Raw genomic sequence first — 17,193 nt, forward strand, 5'->3', positions numbered from 1 at the left:
TTTTCAAATATAATTTTATCTTGTTTCCAAAATAGTATTTCTTTCAACGCCAATATCAAAAATAAGTAATATGTAGCATATTTTATGTACCTAGACACCTCGGGAGCATTTCGAATTTCCAAGAAAATTCACCATGCGTTGTTGGGACTAATGGCTAAAAATATTTAAAAACCTGGCTTTTTAAATATTTAGGGTTATCCAAAGTTGTTGTTAAAAGAAATACAATTTTAAAAAACCAAATGAAATTATCTTTGAAATGTTTGTATTTCAAATAACCATTCATATTTCTAAAAAATAAATTTTTTATATCAAAAATGAAAATGATAACAAAAAACTTACCAGGATATTTGACTCGGAACGTCCATAATTAAAAAAAAATTATATATTTATAAAACTCTATTCTACACTCATTTTTTTGTATAGGTGATTAGTAAGAAAACTAGCACTTGGCTTTTTATGCCTTTAATACAATAAAAAATATAAATACCTTTTTTAACTTTCAACTATCAATGAAAAAATCTCGCCTATTTATTTCATAAAAAGTGAGAAGAATAATTATTTATCAGTCCAATGACGAACAAATCACATATCTACGCATTGTAAAAAACAAGAAAAATATTTTTTTAAGATCCGATCTGTCCTTCAGACTCTGATGTTTGTAGCTAGTTAGTAGTCTAGTGTCCTTCCTAGGCCTCAAGGGTTTTAATAAGATCAGATCTGTCCTTCAGAGTCTGATGTTTGTGGCTAGTTAGTAGTCTAGTGTCCTTCTTAGGCCTCAAGGGTTTAAATAAGAAAAAATACCTACTTTAGGGATTCCCGAATTTTTATTAGGTGGGAAGATTAAATTATTTACTCTTTTATACAAACAATGGGGCTTTTACATAGAATACATAAAATGGATACAATTTTTGCACAAAGGTTAGTAATAAAATTCACTACATATTATTTATAAAAAAAAACTTTTTTTCAAATCCAGAGAGATTGTTTTAACAATACTTGTCACTTTTCGATCAGTTATGGACCAGATGTTCTTGGCTTTAAGCTATTCCATGTTTTAATACCACCATAGCCAAATCACCTTACAAATAATACATTGAAGTAAAATGGTTTAACTAATTACCGGTTACTATAAGATTGGAAACAAATTACACAAAAGTTTAATAAAAAAACTTTCAATTGTAAAAAATAAGATTACGTTTCTCAACAATTGTATTTAATATACTTTTGTTCTCTTTCGTGTATATAATTTTCATTGTTTTTTTTTATCCTGAAATCTATTGTTCCACTTGAAAAACAAAAAAGCATAAAAAGAACAGAAGATATTTCTGAAAAGTTTCTTTAAAAAATATGACAAAAGGTTTTTAGCCTTCGTTTGTTTTTCCGACTTTTCAACATGAACGTTTGCTTTTAAAAAAGGTGTAATCACGATTATCCAAGACTACATAGTTGGATTACAGACTTTCTCAAGGGAAGAACAATTCAAACTTTAGTTGGCGACTCTTCTTCCTCTCCGCACCAAACCAAGTCGGGGTGCCACAAGGATCTGTGCTGTTGCCAACGTTGTTTTTATCACATCACAAATAGTGTTATAAATAATTTTCACACAGATAGTGTTTCTTAATCATGCATACTTTTGTTCAGGGCTTGTGAATTCTTTCTTTTCTGAATGCTTAAGAGTGCAAATTTTGAGAATATCAGTAGTTGCGTTTGGAACATGGGAGTGGTTTTTCTTCCGACAGCCTTCGTTTTAGTATTTTTTTCTGTGAATACCGTCCCGACTGTCTGGAGCGAGTAGCGTAGATAGTGGCGAGGAGAAGGATATGGGGAAGTACCTGGCTATTCAGATTTTGTCGCCAAACACGGCTTAAGCGATTTCAAGCCACGTTTCAATTCTGAATGGTGGTCTTACACCAGAGAGTATCTTCCACTATCCAAATTTACCGGGATTTGAACCCGCGACCTTCTACTTGCTAGCGGAGAGTCTTACTGCTAGACCACATAGGTCATTTTTTTTTGTTTTTCCGTAAATTTTAATCGTTTTTTATGGCGTTGGACTACATTCCTCAAAAGGTTATGTCCTTCGGTTTTAGTATCACGAGCAATTTGGACATTGTAAAAATGTCAGATCTGTGATTGAAGGTGTATGATATTATGTTTTTGGCATAAAGTTTCACATATTCTATTTTTTTTTACATTAGACTTAAACAGGAGGCCTTGAAGAAAATAATCTCCCTCAGAGCATATTTCATCTTTGTGGGATGCAGTGTGCAGAGTCTTTTTAAGGAAAGGAGGGACAGGAAGTTATGAGATAAGTGTGTCCAGGAGTGACGGACGAATGATCTATTCCTCCGGCTGCGACGCAAGACGATGGGTCAAAAGAGACCAGTTGGAGAGGTCAAAGGGTCTCCTCAAAGCAGCCTCTCCCGATCTGGCACGCCACGCAGCTGGTGGGCAGGCGCATCCTGCACACACCGAGACGTAGCTTGACACTTGGGGTGACTTATGGCAGAGGTGTTGTTTATCCAATTAATGGTTACCGGGGCTGCGGTACCCAAACCAGCCTCTCCCGATCTGGCACGCCACGCAGCTGGTGGGCAGACGCATCCTGCACACACCGAGACGTAGCTTGACACTTGGGGTGACTTATGGCACAGGTGTTGGTTATCCAATTAATGGTTACCGGGGCAGCGGTACCCAAACCCGCCTCCCAAATTAAATCTCTTAAAGATTTCATCCGAATTTCGTGTGATTGGTAATTTTAGAATAATCTTTGCCGATGTTAATAAATATTACTTAAGGTTTGAAGAACACGGTTAGTTATTAAATTTGCTGCTGCGTTTGTTTTTAAATCAAGTGTGTAGAATAGTGCTGTATGACAAAAAAAAATCGTACTTTGTTAAAATTATTTAGGGACAAAATTATACAATGTTCTACAAAATCAAACAAAAAATAACTGAATTGAATATATTTACAACAAAAGTAAAAACATATCTGAAAGAACAAAGTGATAGTCAACTTACAAACATTATGAAGACATTGTAAAGACAACTTGAAACTAAATACAAAAGTTTAAAAATTACAGGCCGCCTCAGAACAGATAACCTTAGTGGAAAAAACATGAATTTATACTTAATACTAATACTAATTATACTTTATACCTACATCATGTACAAACTTTGCAATTGAAACTAGTAAAAATAAAAATAAAATTTTGTTGTTTAAATTTTTTTTTAGAACTGATAAATCAGCTACCATTTGCCTTTATTGCAACTATCGAAATGCACATTGAACGGAGTTGTTGAATTTGAAGGAAAGATTTATTTAAATTTGTTGTATTTATTTATTTAAATACAAACGGCACGACATGTGCCATAAACATAAATATAAAAATAAACTTCACAAGTACAAGGTATGCAAAATAAAGTTTAAAGTTTTCAATATATTATGTACCATAAATGTATAGATTATATTGTGGGTTCCAAATCTTCAAATGGGAACTCCTGGACACGACTAATTCGTAGAACAAAACCAAGGATGCTTTATTATATCCTGTGAATGAGTCAATACGATCAATGAATATATATTTACAAAAAAAGATATAAATTTGTTTTAGACTACTTTAATTTTAATTGTACTCTACCGGTTTCGGAAGCACTCTTCCTTCATCAGGATAATATTAAAACTAACCTGAATATATGTTTATCTGTATCGGTTTTACTGACAGCTTATTAAATTTTAAAGTGTTCTTTGTTTTAGGACAACCCGCAAATATCTCTAAATCAAGGTAAGTAAGTCATCGTACATCATTCTTCTTAGATAATTTATTTTAAAATAAGTAAATTAACGTTCGTGTTGACTTTCCTCCAAGTGATAACATTATTACTATTTTTAAATAGCTGCACAAGTTGAACATTCGCATTTCTATTTGAATTGATGATAAACTAATATTTACAATACAAGGTTCTTTTATGCATAGCACAAAGGATAACATATTGTTTTTAAGCAATAGTTACCAACCTGAAACACCAATATAATTTAAAAATACATGCCCCCTACGAGAATTGAACCCGAAAGAATATATCCAATTTGGGTCTGTATTTCCATGCATAACTGTGTTTCAATATGATTACGATATTCAAATGGGATGGCGAAATACAATTTCAGGCAAGTGCAAGAGAGAGAGACCACGTGCTTAATGGTCTAGAATTAAATTCTACTAATAGTCTATCCCGGCACAACAAACAAGTCATCGAGTACACCAAAGATATTAGAAGAACGGGATGTGCTATGAGCAGTTCATACTGTGTGGAATTGTTTTGCCCAGTGTCGCCGGTTTTGTTCACCAATACTACTGCACACCTTCGCTTACGCTAAGGTATCAGCACTAATACATAGAACAGATTTCTGTGCGTACACGTCCCGTTAGTATTCAAAGTACCCAAATTAGGTAGTACTCCGCCTACGGTCCGGCGGCCAACATTGCATATCTCGTTCTTCTAATATCTTTGGAGTACACAGATGAAACTACTTTGTAGTGAGCATAGACATTTAGTAAGCCTTATTAAGTCTACCGGTGCGCCTCTTGGAGGAATCCGCACATTCAAGGAAATAATAAACGATTTTTTTCGAAAAAATTACATCATAATGTACCTTATGGAACGGAACGGGAATGGTTTCTTACGATAGGAGTCAGGTTAGTACAAAAAAGTTCTGCCGACTGGCAACCTGGACCATTCGCGGGCAGCCGGATTTAAAGTTGGATAAAAATAGCTAAATTTTACGTCATCGAATACATGAATAAGGCCAACGAATAACTGTAGTCTATATCATCCCATATTAGATCACTTAAATACAATATAGGATTAGTTTGTAGTAAACATTTATTAGATCACCTAAATACAATATAGGATTAGTTTGTAGTGAACATTTATTACATCACCTAAATTAAACTATTGCATTTACATCCAAATGATCACTGCAACAAAATGCAATTGACCTAAGTGATAAAGGAGCATTTGTCTTATTACTTAACTTAGTGGCGCCACACCATTTTTTACTATTAATTTAGGTTTTGAAACATTCATTAATTGTTTACCAGGTGCGGCCATGGATGTATTTTTCACATTTGTACAATACAATAACAGTAGACATTATTCCTAGTGTTCTTCAATATTAAAAGTGGTTAAACTTAAGAATAAAAAACGTCTATACTCTCAACGCCGCTGTAAAAAACACAGTGCCTGTTGAAATAAAATGTAGGTTCCTTGTGACCGGTGACGTTACACAGACACAGATTTGGTGCGATATGAGGTGACACACAAAATAAAACTTTTTAAATTGTTTTAACTAATACTTAATCTAATAATAACAATAAAAACCACCTCGATTCAACACTTATTTTCTTCTAAGTCACCTATCTTCCATATAATTTTGAAATTTGTCAATTTAAACTAAATTACTATAAAAATTCATCTCCCCTCTCTCCACAATTTGAAATGATGGTCTAGAACACTTTTGAAGGAAGAAAGAGAGAAAAAACAAATTTACTAGTATTTTGGTCAGAAGTAATTTCACTGAAATAATGAAAAAAAAACTGGAGTTCTTAATTCACAATAAAAGTCTACTGTGTTTTGTTGTAACCTAAAAGAGCTATCAGACAACGAGAGTCACAAGAGTTATAATGAAGATGGTATTGAAATGTCATTATTTAGTGGTCTACTTCAAACTATTTTAAGTGCCTTAAAATCCAGTACCGCAGTTTGTACACTTGGGTGAAGGATGTGTAGGTGGACCAGCACTCGGAACTGCCGTTGCTCATTGGGCCGCTGCTAACAACTCCGAGGAGGTTCCATCGCATCTTCCCCATCACAGTCTTCTCCGGGGCCACCAGTCCAGCACCGCTATCCCCCTGGCATAAGGCAGTGGACCCTGGAAAGACAGGTAAGGAACTAGCAATTATAAACTTAAGTCAACAATTGTTTTGCACTTGGCACTGTCTAAGTTTTTTTCCACATAAACTCCACCCTGAGTGTGTCATCTTTATGGATGATTTATGAAAGATTTTTTGGAAGTTCTGGGAAAGAAAAGGGTATTATGAGTGGGTAGGAATCTGGGAGTCAGTGTGACCAGGAGTGACGGACGTATGAATCCATCCCTCCCACTGGAGTGCAAGACGATGGATCAAGAGAGTCCGCTTGCACTATTATAGTCACTTAATTGATTTCGTGAATTGTAAACGCTATTGTAGTTACAATTATTAATTTCATAAACTTTATGCAATATTATTTTTACAATTGATTTCACCACGTTATGCACCGTTATTGTCACAATTGATTTCATCACTCTTCACACTATTTTAATTGTTGATTTCCACACTTTCTACACTATTATAGTCACAATTGATTTCATCACTTTTTACATTACTATAGTCACAATTGATTTCATCACTTTTTACATTACTATAGTCACAATTATTGATTTCATACACTTTATGCACAATTATTTTCACAATTGATTTTACCACATTATGCACCGTTATTGTCACAATTGATATCATCACTCTTCGCACTATTTTAATTATTGATTTCGTACACTATTGTAGTCACAATTGATTTCATCACTTTTTACACTATTATAGTCACAATTAATTTCAAACACTTTATACACTATTGAATTCACAATTGATTCATATACTTTTGATTGTTCAAGCCTTTTTTGCTAGTTGGGAGAGGCTCCCATGCATTATGCGATCCGACTGAAGCAACAACTAATGAAATTTCTATTTGAAAATGTTTGATAAATTTAATTAGAAATAAATAAGGAAAATTGAGTTTGCTTGCTTAATTTTTTTGCCACTTAATTGGTGCATGTATAATATAAGAATATATCACTTTAAAATCGTTCGCCATGTAATAAATTGAGCTACCCAACATCAACCAGTTTAACACGTGACAGACGGTACATGGGGGTGTTTATATCTTTACACTGAGTAGAAAACTTTAACTTATTCTAATTAGTAAATTCCATTAGGTGTTACATTACATATTTTGTCTTGCGTTTACTCATTGTCAATAACAGACATCACCGAGTTGATTTTACTTTGCACCCTGAAATACAGATATCTTTATTATCTTTGGGTCTAAAACACAATTCTATCGATGTATCTCTTCAGTGGAAGGAACAGTTAGATTTTTATAAAGCTTTCGTTTTCAAAAAATCGCTCGGAGGTATAAATGATTTTGAATAAAGTTTTGACCAAACATAATTATTTTTATTTTACCGTTCGTAAGTATTTGTTTGTAACGAAGAAAGAAACATTATTTTTATATAAATACATAGATTAACCAACCATTGATGTATCCTCCGCACAGCTTTTCTGACGTAAGGAACCTCTCAAATCCTAGCTCGGAGTATTTATCCCGGCATTGGGTGATATTGACGATAGGAAAAGTCATGGATTTCAGATTCTTTGACGGTTCTCCCGTCTCCTCTCTGCCCCAACTGAAGACCTGTAAATTGCGGTCAAATTTGTCTCTGTCTTTGGACACGCACTTTTTAAAGAATATTTTTTAGAAATGACTCTCGATTGAATTTTAATTGCATTTTAAGAGGAAAATTATTTTTACCCATTTCAAACGTATTCCTTTATTACTTCTCTGGATTTTGATTTGGACATTTTTTTAAATACTTTGTCAACATTGACCACTGGAATGTCAATCTACGTTTGCTTTTTTGATTAATTTCTTCTTATAAGAGTTGGACCTTTCAAAAATTCTTAAAATTGCCTGGTTTGAACGCCATCAACAGACTTCAGTATACAAATTTGAAAACGTATCTAAAAAAATGTACAGACTTTAAATAATTTCTTCCAATGCACTTGGTGAAACCATCTTAAAAATCAGTCCAGTTTTAGATGAAAGAACAGGAGAAGAGAAAACCTCAATTTTTTATGATTGTATTAAGTGTAATTAGCCTGATGTGCAGTTGTCCCTTTCGCTCAGTATTCGGGAGACAAGAAACAGCAACAATTTTGACATTTTTTTCAATTTGAATAATGTACATATTATACGAATTTCTCCGCATCCGCGTATTTTCTTAACAGTTAATTTGATTCAAGTATAAACTTGAAATTAAACACAAAGATTGCAGCGAAAAAAAGCGTTAAAAAATGAAGATAATGTTTAAAACCGAATTAGCCCACAGCACTTAAAAAAAGTGAATAAAAATACAACATTTTCTATTGTCCAAACTGCTCTCAACCTCTCCCAACCGTCCGGCGCCAGTGAGACTATGGCATTCCCAAATGGGATATCTAGAGGAGCGAATCGAGATTGAAGGGAAGGACATGGCTACTCAGATCTGGTCACCAAACACAGCCACGGGGGTAGAGTGCGCTAGCTTTTGGAGTAATTCTACATGATAGTACAAATAAAAAAGATAAATAACTATAGAAATTCCAACGTGGAAAAATAATGGGAATAGGAAATTAATTATCTTTTTTACTTCACATAGAATAATCTCCAAAAGTTAGCGCACTTAACCCCCGGATACCCTTTATATCATTGTAAATTGTAAAATAATACAAAAAAATCAAATAAAATTTACTTGTGCACTCTGGGATTTGAATCCGTGACCTCCGGCTTGCTAGTCGAGAGCCTTACTCCTCGATCACGGCCGTAAATTAAATTTATTAATATTAATTTTATCATAAATAATTTATTAAAATTCGTTAATATCCATTATGATGAATCATATTCGTAATAGGTGGAAAACAGGACTATTTAAATAAATAAAGTGGTGTTCTAGTAAACGTTAATCGTATTGTATTTAATATATTAACTTATTCGATTTGGAATTTCTGCAACTGGACTATATCATCATTTTTTATAAAAATTACAAACTAAAGCACCAATTAGATATTTTGATTTCTTACATAGATAGTCGTTGTCCATTGGTGGCTTGTCCTAGAAAAAAAAACAAAAACAAATCTTTATTTTAAAAATAATATATCTTCGGTTTTATGCGTTCGATTAGGTTTTGGATCCATGTTAAGTTTATTTTGAAATTGATTCAAAAAGAAATATTTTTGAAATTGAATATTTTGAAAGCCTATATTTTATTGAGCATTTTAGAGGGTGTGGTTAAGATTTACAACAAAAACAAGCTATCATTAATAGAACAGTTAGTTAAGTGTACAAAAAAGAGCTATCATTAATATCAGTTGGTCAAGTGTACAAAAACAAGCTATCATTAATAGATCAGTTAGTCGAGTGTACAAAAACAAGCTATCATTAATAGATCAGTTGGTCAAGTGTACAAAAACACCTTCGATTAATAGACCAGTTAGTCAAGTGTACAAAAACAAGCTATCATTAATAGATCAGTTGGTCAAGTGCACAAAAACAAGCTATCATTAATAGATCAGTTGGTCGAGAGTACAAAAACAAGCTATTACGATCACACGAGGGCAATGCATAAGAAAGTACAACAGTGTCTCCTACTCCGTGAACAGCCTCAATACACGGCAAGACAATGGGACAGTACAACAATTCTACGGTAGTTCAAACGCGGAACGCTGTCAAAACCTATTTCACGAAAAATATTATCTTTCTATGGGTATTTTTTTACAAAATGTATTGTAGTGTCCCATTTACGCGACATTTGTAAACCGACATATGATGCGTGCGGAGCTACTAGCTATTGTCCTACTGTCTTGTCAAAACGCATTTAAACGAGGACTACACTGGGACAGTGTCTTGGTTCATTGTCCTGTCTTCCAAACTACTGTTCACACTAGGACCGTGGGTCCAGGGCTGGGACAAAACAGTTTTGTATTGTCCTCATGTGATCCCGGCATAAGCGATAGTCATAAAAATGAAATAATACCCAACAACAAAACGGCCAATGCAGCACAAAAACACAACACTTCGGAGCGGCTACCAGAACTGGTATTGAAACTAGTATAAACAATATTTTTTTATCAATTAATTATAAGACTATTATTAATTCATGTGTACGTGTACACTATACAGAACATTCCAAGAAAACACCCAAAATTATTTAAGTAAACTTTTCAATAATTTGGTCGGGTTTATAATTATTTAGTTTTGTGTCTTAGTTTACAATATCTATCTTAATTTTTTACTTGTCATTTTAAGTTTAAACTCATTATTTGCTGGAGTGCTGGACCGTCGCACTTTACATTTCACTTCTGTGTCTCATTTTACCTTAAAATTATCTATTTATTTGGAATAACTTTAGTGAGTAAAACCTTAAATTGTAATATTTAATTATTGAAGACAATATTAGCGATTCCTAAACGAAAATCTAAAACAGAAAAAGATAGGTCACATCTAGGACTCGAACCCAGGACCCTAGACTCTAGACCCTAGACCCTAGAGCGGTGCCCCGGCAAGGCAAGGATCCCGGGTGAATAACAAATACATTTACAAGTGGGACAAAAAAAAAGTTTCAAATGTAGGTTTAAAATGTTAAGTCTTGAATAATAATATTTCACTTTTAAATGCGATGTCGGATTTGTGGAAAATATCCACATTTCCTGTAAATTGAGGCAGTTAATTAACCTAGTGATTCTTCCCAAGGGCATCACCATTGGTAAGTTTGTTGGCGGCCTCGCGCAAAATTTTCCGGGAACGTAGAATCCTATTTTAGCCAGAATGTCTGGTGTTGAGACTAAACCATTTAGAAGCTTATACGCCATCAGGAGTAATGCAACATCCCTTCTTGAACTAAGGCTACATACACCCAGAATTCGCGAGATAAATGCTGTTGGAAACAGCCATGGGTAAAAACCAAACTCTCTCATGTAGAGGTATCGTAAAAAAATCTTTTGTATCTTCTCGACCATTAGTACATAGACAGTGTCCTCTGGCCGTGAACCCTCGACCTCCAGCTCGCTAGTCGAGAGCCTTCCCCTCGACGACGGAGGCCAGAGGCAAAATAAATAATTGATTATCAGCTTAAGAAAGAGTTCCAATATCTGAAAAAGGCTTGATTAATTCCAGCAGAAGTACACAACAAACCTTCAGCTTTTTAATATATTCACTGATGCAGTCTGATCACTCATTACACTGGAAAATTACAAGCAAACGTAATTTTATTGCAAATGTTATATTAAGTCATTGTGAGAATGTAGCTTTATTTTGAATTCCTGGCATCTGAGCAACACTGCATACATAACTAATTACGATACTCAGATTCAAGATTCAATATCAGGTTTTCTTCGACCTTACCGCGCGGTATTTAGACGCTGTTCGCAGTACCAGTTGGAGAACCACTACCGCGGTTGGCTGCTCTCCCGCTTTATTATTAATAATATTTCAGTGCAATGAAAAACGTTAAAACAAACATGTTTAAGTTCCTTGTTTTTGCGGCAGTTTCTCTGCACACAGGTAAGTTTTGTATTTATGTTGCATTGTTTGTCTATTTGTTCATTTTTTTACGAATTTGAAAGATTACAAAGGAATATAGAATTCATTGACTGTATATCGGTGTTTAAGACATTTTATATTTTAGGAGCGATGAACTAGAATTGTCGTTGATTGTAGTTTTAGGGAGCACGCATCCCAGGTTTGATGAAAAGCGTGTGTATGCTTGATGTTGTGGAGACACCGGCAGGTTAGATTAAGGGAGCACTCATCCCGGGTTTGATGAAAAGCGTGTGTATGCTTGATGTTGTGGAGACACCAACAGGTTATATTGAGGGAGCACGCATCCCGGGTTTGATGAAAAGCGTGTGTATGCTTGATGTTGTGGAGACACCAACAGGTTAGATTTAGGGAGCACTCATCCCGGGTTTGATGAAAAGCGTGTGTATGCTTGATGTTGTGGAGACACCAACAGGTTATATTTAGGGAGCACGCATCCCGGGTTTGATGAAAAGCGTGTGTATGCTTGATGTTGTGGAGACACCAACAGGTTAGATTTAGGGAGCACTCATCCCGGGTTTGATGAAAAGCGTGTGTATGCTTGATGTTGTGGAGACACCAACAGGTTATATTGAGGGAGCACGCATCCCGGGTTTGATGAAAAGCGTGTGTATGCTTGATGTTGTGGAGACACCAACAGGTTAGATTTAGGGAGCACTCATCCCGGGTTTGATGAAAAGCGTGTGTATGCTTGATGTTGTGGAGACACCAACAGGTTATATTGAGGGAGCACGCATCCCGGGTTTGATGAAAAGCGTGTGTATGCTTGATGTTGTGGAGACACCAACAGGTTATATTGAGGGAGCACGCATCCCGGGTTTGATGAAAAGCGTGTGTATGCTTGATGTTGTGGAGACACCAACAGGTTATATTTAGGGAGCACGCATCCCGGGTTTGATGAAAAGCGTGTGTATGCTTGATGTTGTGGAGACACCAACAGGTTAGATTTAGGGAGCACTCATCCCGGGTTTGATGAAAAGCGTGTGTATGCTTGATGTTGTGGAGACACCAACAGGTTATATTGAGGGAGCACGCATCCCGGGTTTGATGAAAAGCCTGTGTATGCTTGATGTTGTGGAGACACCAACAGGTTAGATTTAGGGAGCACTCATCCCGGGTTTGATGAAAAGCGTGTGTATGCTTGATGTTGTGGAGACACCAACAGGTTATATTGAGGGAGCACGCATCCCGGGTTTGATGAAAAGCGTGTGTATGCTTGATGTTGTGGAGACACCAACAGGTTAGATTTAGGGAGCACTCATCCCAGGTTTGATGAAAAGCGTGTGTATGCTTGATGTTGCGGAGACACCAGGAGGATATTTTTCCGTGTGTAGCACAATCTTGTCTTAGTAAATAATTGGCGAATATTTAAGACCCTAATTTTAGCAAGTAGTTCGTTTGAGGGGTGGGTAGGTTGGCATTTAAATATAATTCTAAAAATTAGTTTTGTAATATTTTGTATCTTTAGGGTTTATCCCTATTTTTCCCATACTTATCTTCAGGGCTCCACCGGGTGGTCGACTAAGGGGTGTGGAAGTCCTGACCTGCACCAGTCGCCCCAACCACCACCAATCTCTCAACAGGACTGCCAGTCGTGGTTCGGCGAAACTCCCCCGTCACTCTATTATGTCACTTATTTCTTCTTTGTGTTTACAGGTACTGGAGTGTGGGTTCCCTCCACCAACTATTTGCCTGACACTTGTTACCTGATTGTTTGATGCTTATTGTTCTGTGTTGTTCTTAGACTAGTACTTGTAAGCGCTCGCATTACCGCTTCCTAACACCGTATGCGGGGACATTGAAGGTCTAGCTTCATTTTTATACTTTGTAGAGCCGTTTATTCAAAAAAATTAGATTCATGCGAGAGCTCCGAAGGGGTGACCATAAGTCACCTATACCGGGGTGGGACAGGGTGGGTGTAACCTTCAATGTAATATTTTGTAAGTTTTGCAATAAATCCTGTCATAACTGGATTGATAATAGATTCAGCACAGCCACCCCATCTTACAATACCATATGCTAGGGATTGGAAAAGCGAAAGATAGACGCTTCTCTAGTCTAAGTTGGACTCATTTTTTGATATGTTTTAATAAGTTTTATTGTAGACTTGTTGAAAATATTTTTCTATCTTTATATAAATTTATTTTTGCTAGCATATATAAAATTATTCTGCAGTGTACATTTTTGTGCATTATTATGATATATTCGTTCCTAATTTAAGCTGGTTTTAAGAAATGAGAGCTCGTTAATATAACAAAAAAATGTACTTACAGTGATAAATTAATATATTTAAACAAAAGAAGGAGGTATACAGAGATATGCAAAAAAATGAAATTATTAGTAATGAGCCTAAGTGTGCTATTTACACTAGACATGGGCAGATTCATTCACAATAATGAATCAATTCAGTCTTATTCACCTGGTCAAGTGAACTAATTCATTGAATTCATTAATTTAATTCCTTGATTCGACACTTCATTTTGGTTTTGTACCTAGATTGCTCACATTTAGGAAACTTGAAGAAAGCAATAATGAACCATTTTTTCGCATTCACATAAATGTGTTCGTTTTGAAAAAAACATTTTAAATAAACACACAAAAAATATCAAATATAGGGATTTATTTTGTACATTGCAGAAGTACATTTATAACTTTACTTAGCACATAGCACTCTCTTTAGGGTGAATTGCCTAATACAAAAAAAAACTTTACTTAGAAAACCTGTATTTGTAAGCTTTACACTTTATAGCACAGAGTTCTTAAAGCGAGGAGAGCTTTGGAGTAACTTTAGTAAAAAACAATATGTCGTTCCACAAAATAAACATGTTACAAACTTTTTAATAAATATGTTATTTTACGAACAAAAATTTTAACGAACAAAGTAATTTTACAAGTCACTAATAAAATCGTTGAAATGGGTGCCGCAAAGGACACGGAAGGCGCAGGGCGCTGGACCTGGAGAGGAATAGTCGGATGTTTATTTTTTAACTCCCATTTCTAAATTGTGGAGCAATGCATCCCTCCATCTACTTCAGAAAAGTAACACCAAAGTTCGATCCTTTTTCTGGAAGACATCTTGGCTATTCAATATGTTGCTTTTTCCTATAAAAAACGACAAACATCATTAAACAATACCAAAAATAAAAAGTCCCACTCGATTTTTCTTTTTTTTGCATAGAAATTTTTTGCTGGCAAACTGAATCCCAGAATAAAAATTATTATTATCTTTCTTCGTAAAACTATCTACACATTTACTACAAAAAGTAGGTAAAATATATTATTTTAGGGGCAATGAGATACGTTCTTAAAGCAATTATAGGAACTACATTATTATTATCCCACTTTTGTATATCCGACCCGTTCACCTGGAATAAGCTTCAACCACATATATATTATATTTATTTATTTTAATGTTTGCAGGTACTTACCTCAATGGTAATTTTAAATCCATGCGCCAAATAAAAACTGATTGAAAGTCTAAAATTGAGTGGCATACAATTCAGTACAAAAATACAGAATACAAAACATATTACTTGTTATCATCACACACAATTCGACAGTGAACTGATCTCGTTTTACGTCTACAAGTAGGCAGGTACATAAAAAACATACTTATATGAACAATAACGTAAACATCGTTTTGTTTCTAAGCGTATTGCAATAATTTTCGCACGTGGAAGGGAGAAGAATACAGGAGATACTTTCGCCTTTTTACTAGGATTCAGATTCCGAAGTAGAAAGTTTTCACCTGACTAGGTACTAAATCGAAGGTTTAGCCACGTGGGAACTAACGATGAACCGATTGACAGATTACATAGTGCAATGAATTAGGAACTTCTGACTAGTAAGTGTGTTGTATCTATCTGCGACATTAATGACTTGCGTTCTTGCAGACGGTGCGGACGGACCTGTAACTAGTAAGGAAAGGGACTCGATAACGAATAGGGAATTGGGAACTCTGTCTAGAGTGTCACTGTCTCTGTTCTGTTTCACTTATTCCCTAAGATTGAGCGCTTGTCCGGACAGACTCGGTACATGGGACATAGGATTTGTGTCTACGACGCGTGACATCACAACTGAATACGGAATAAATTCATTAATTCCTTGACTGGGGACTCGATGAAAAGAGTCTTTTGGATTACGGCGCGTGACGCGGGATACTAGATACGCGATTTAGTGCGACAGGGCACAGTACATATAAACTCCGCGGCGCGCTGCCATAGTACCGTAATAATATTTAATTAGATTTCTATGAAACACTATAATATTTAAGTCATTTAAAGTGCACATCATTATTAATTATTACCTTATTATCATGAAATAATTTAATTGTAAAATGTTTAGAAAAAAATGCCAACGATAAGGAATTAAGATTCAATTCCTTTTGAAAATGAGAATAAGATCGATTGTGTTACAAGATTGAATTAATTCATGGAATTAATTCAATCAATTTTGCCCACCTCTAATTTACACTATTTATATACGTGATATTTTCATCTCAAAATAAATCTTGCTTTCCTTATATTTCATCCGTCAATGAGATATAATTAATCATAGTTAATAATAATATAAAATCAACAGAAAAAAGTGCATCTCACATTTCCACAAAGCATAGTGTACATTTAATGTATGATTTAAACATAAAAACATTGCATTTATAAAGTGTTTTAACTTTTATCTTGAAAATTTCGGAATGTATTCATAACCGTGGTAACGTTATTCCTCCGATGGTGTTATTTCTAACACTAATATTTATTTTCGACCATATAATATTGCTACCGAAATCTTTATTTCCAAGTATGAATATAGACTTCGGTAACAAGTCTTTATTTAGACTTGGAAATAAAAACTAAATAAAAAATTTATTATTATATAATTATATTAATAAATTATTATTTATTTCCAATTCTAAATAATAATTTCTGTCTAAATAATATATTGTTATAAGCAATAATTAGTCGCTTGAAATATTCATACAAATTGAAAATATCTCCCCAGTACAAAAAAATGCCGCCGACGGGAATTGATATGAATATGCATTATGAGGTAACCTTTGTTGTAATTTTACATAAAATATAGTAGCTTTACTGTATAATTATTAAATACGTAATGTGTTAGAATAGTAATTAAAATATATTTTGTTGGCTTTACCTTATTATACTTTGTTGGAATATTTCCGAAGAAGTGTTTATATTTGATTATCTTGTTTTGACGTCATAATTAATATGGTTTTTCCACAGCGAATAATTAATGGTAATTATTGTAAATGCAAAGCATTCTTCAAAACAACTACAACATGAAGATAAATAAAGACAAAACAAAGCTGCTGACTGTAGGCCGAACGCAACATCAGATGAGAGTAGAGATGGCAGGAGTTCCACTAAAGAACACCAAGGAGTTTGTTTACCTCGGGAGCAAAATAACATGGGACGGTCGGTCTAAGATCGAGGTTGACAGCCGTATACATCAGGCTAGGCTTGCATTCAATAAAAGGTCGAAAATAATAGAATCGAATAATATAGACCTAAAACTGAGAATAATCCTCATCAAGACCTATGTATGGAGTATCTTGATGTACGGCTGCGAAACATGGTGCCTATCCGAAAGAGATAAACGGAGACTAGAGGCTTTTGAGATGTGGTCCTATAGAAGACTGTTAGGAATTTCCTGGAGAGACCATATTACAAATGAGGAGGTTCTCCAAAGAATCGAAGGAGGAAGGCACCTGCTCAGGACCTTGTCCGAA

The 17,193-nt window shown here is 34.8% G+C and overlaps 2 protein-coding genes across 2 annotated transcripts in view; one reads left to right on the forward strand and one right to left on the reverse strand.

Annotated features, from left to right (window-relative positions):
- Nucleotides 1-3,316: 3,316 nt before the first annotated feature.
- LOC149410004 (trypsin-1-like) lies at nt 3,317-7,504 on the reverse strand. Its single transcript, XM_089648546.1, has 2 exons — nt 7,349-7,504; nt 3,317-5,928 (listed from the first exon to the last, which is right to left on the reverse strand). Exons 1-2 carry the CDS (start codon nt 7,452-7,454, stop codon nt 5,726-5,728), a joined length of 309 nt encoding a protein of 102 aa, XP_089504672.1. The 5' UTR covers nt 7,455-7,504; the 3' UTR covers nt 3,317-5,725.
- Nucleotides 7,505-11,261: 3,757 nt separating this feature from the next.
- Nucleotides 11,262-17,193, forward strand: part of LOC149410005 (mannan-binding lectin serine protease 1-like) — a 37,134-nt gene continuing 31,202 nt past the window's right edge. The window contains exon 1 of the mRNA XM_089648929.1: nt 11,262-11,411. Within this exon, the coding sequence (XP_089505055.1) occupies nt 11,348-11,411 (64 nt within the window). The 5' untranslated portion in view covers nt 11,262-11,347. The remainder of the gene's footprint in view (nt 11,412-17,193) is intronic.

The sequence above is a fragment of the Hesperophylax consimilis genome, chromosome 28 (genome assembly GCF_061612785.1).
Source record: "Hesperophylax consimilis isolate HC1 chromosome 28, BYU_Hcon_1.0, whole genome shotgun sequence".
Taxonomy (NCBI): domain Eukaryota; kingdom Metazoa; phylum Arthropoda; class Insecta; order Trichoptera; family Limnephilidae; genus Hesperophylax; species Hesperophylax consimilis.

Coding starts and splice junctions, on each gene's coding strand:
- LOC149410004 (XM_089648546.1), bottom strand. CDS start 7,454: ATGACTTTTCCTATCGTCAATATCACCCAATGCCGGGATAAATACTCC. Junction 5,929..7,348: donor GTGCGGAGGATACATCAATG/GTTGGTTAATCT, acceptor CTGTCTTTCCAG/GGTCCACTGCCTTATGCCAG.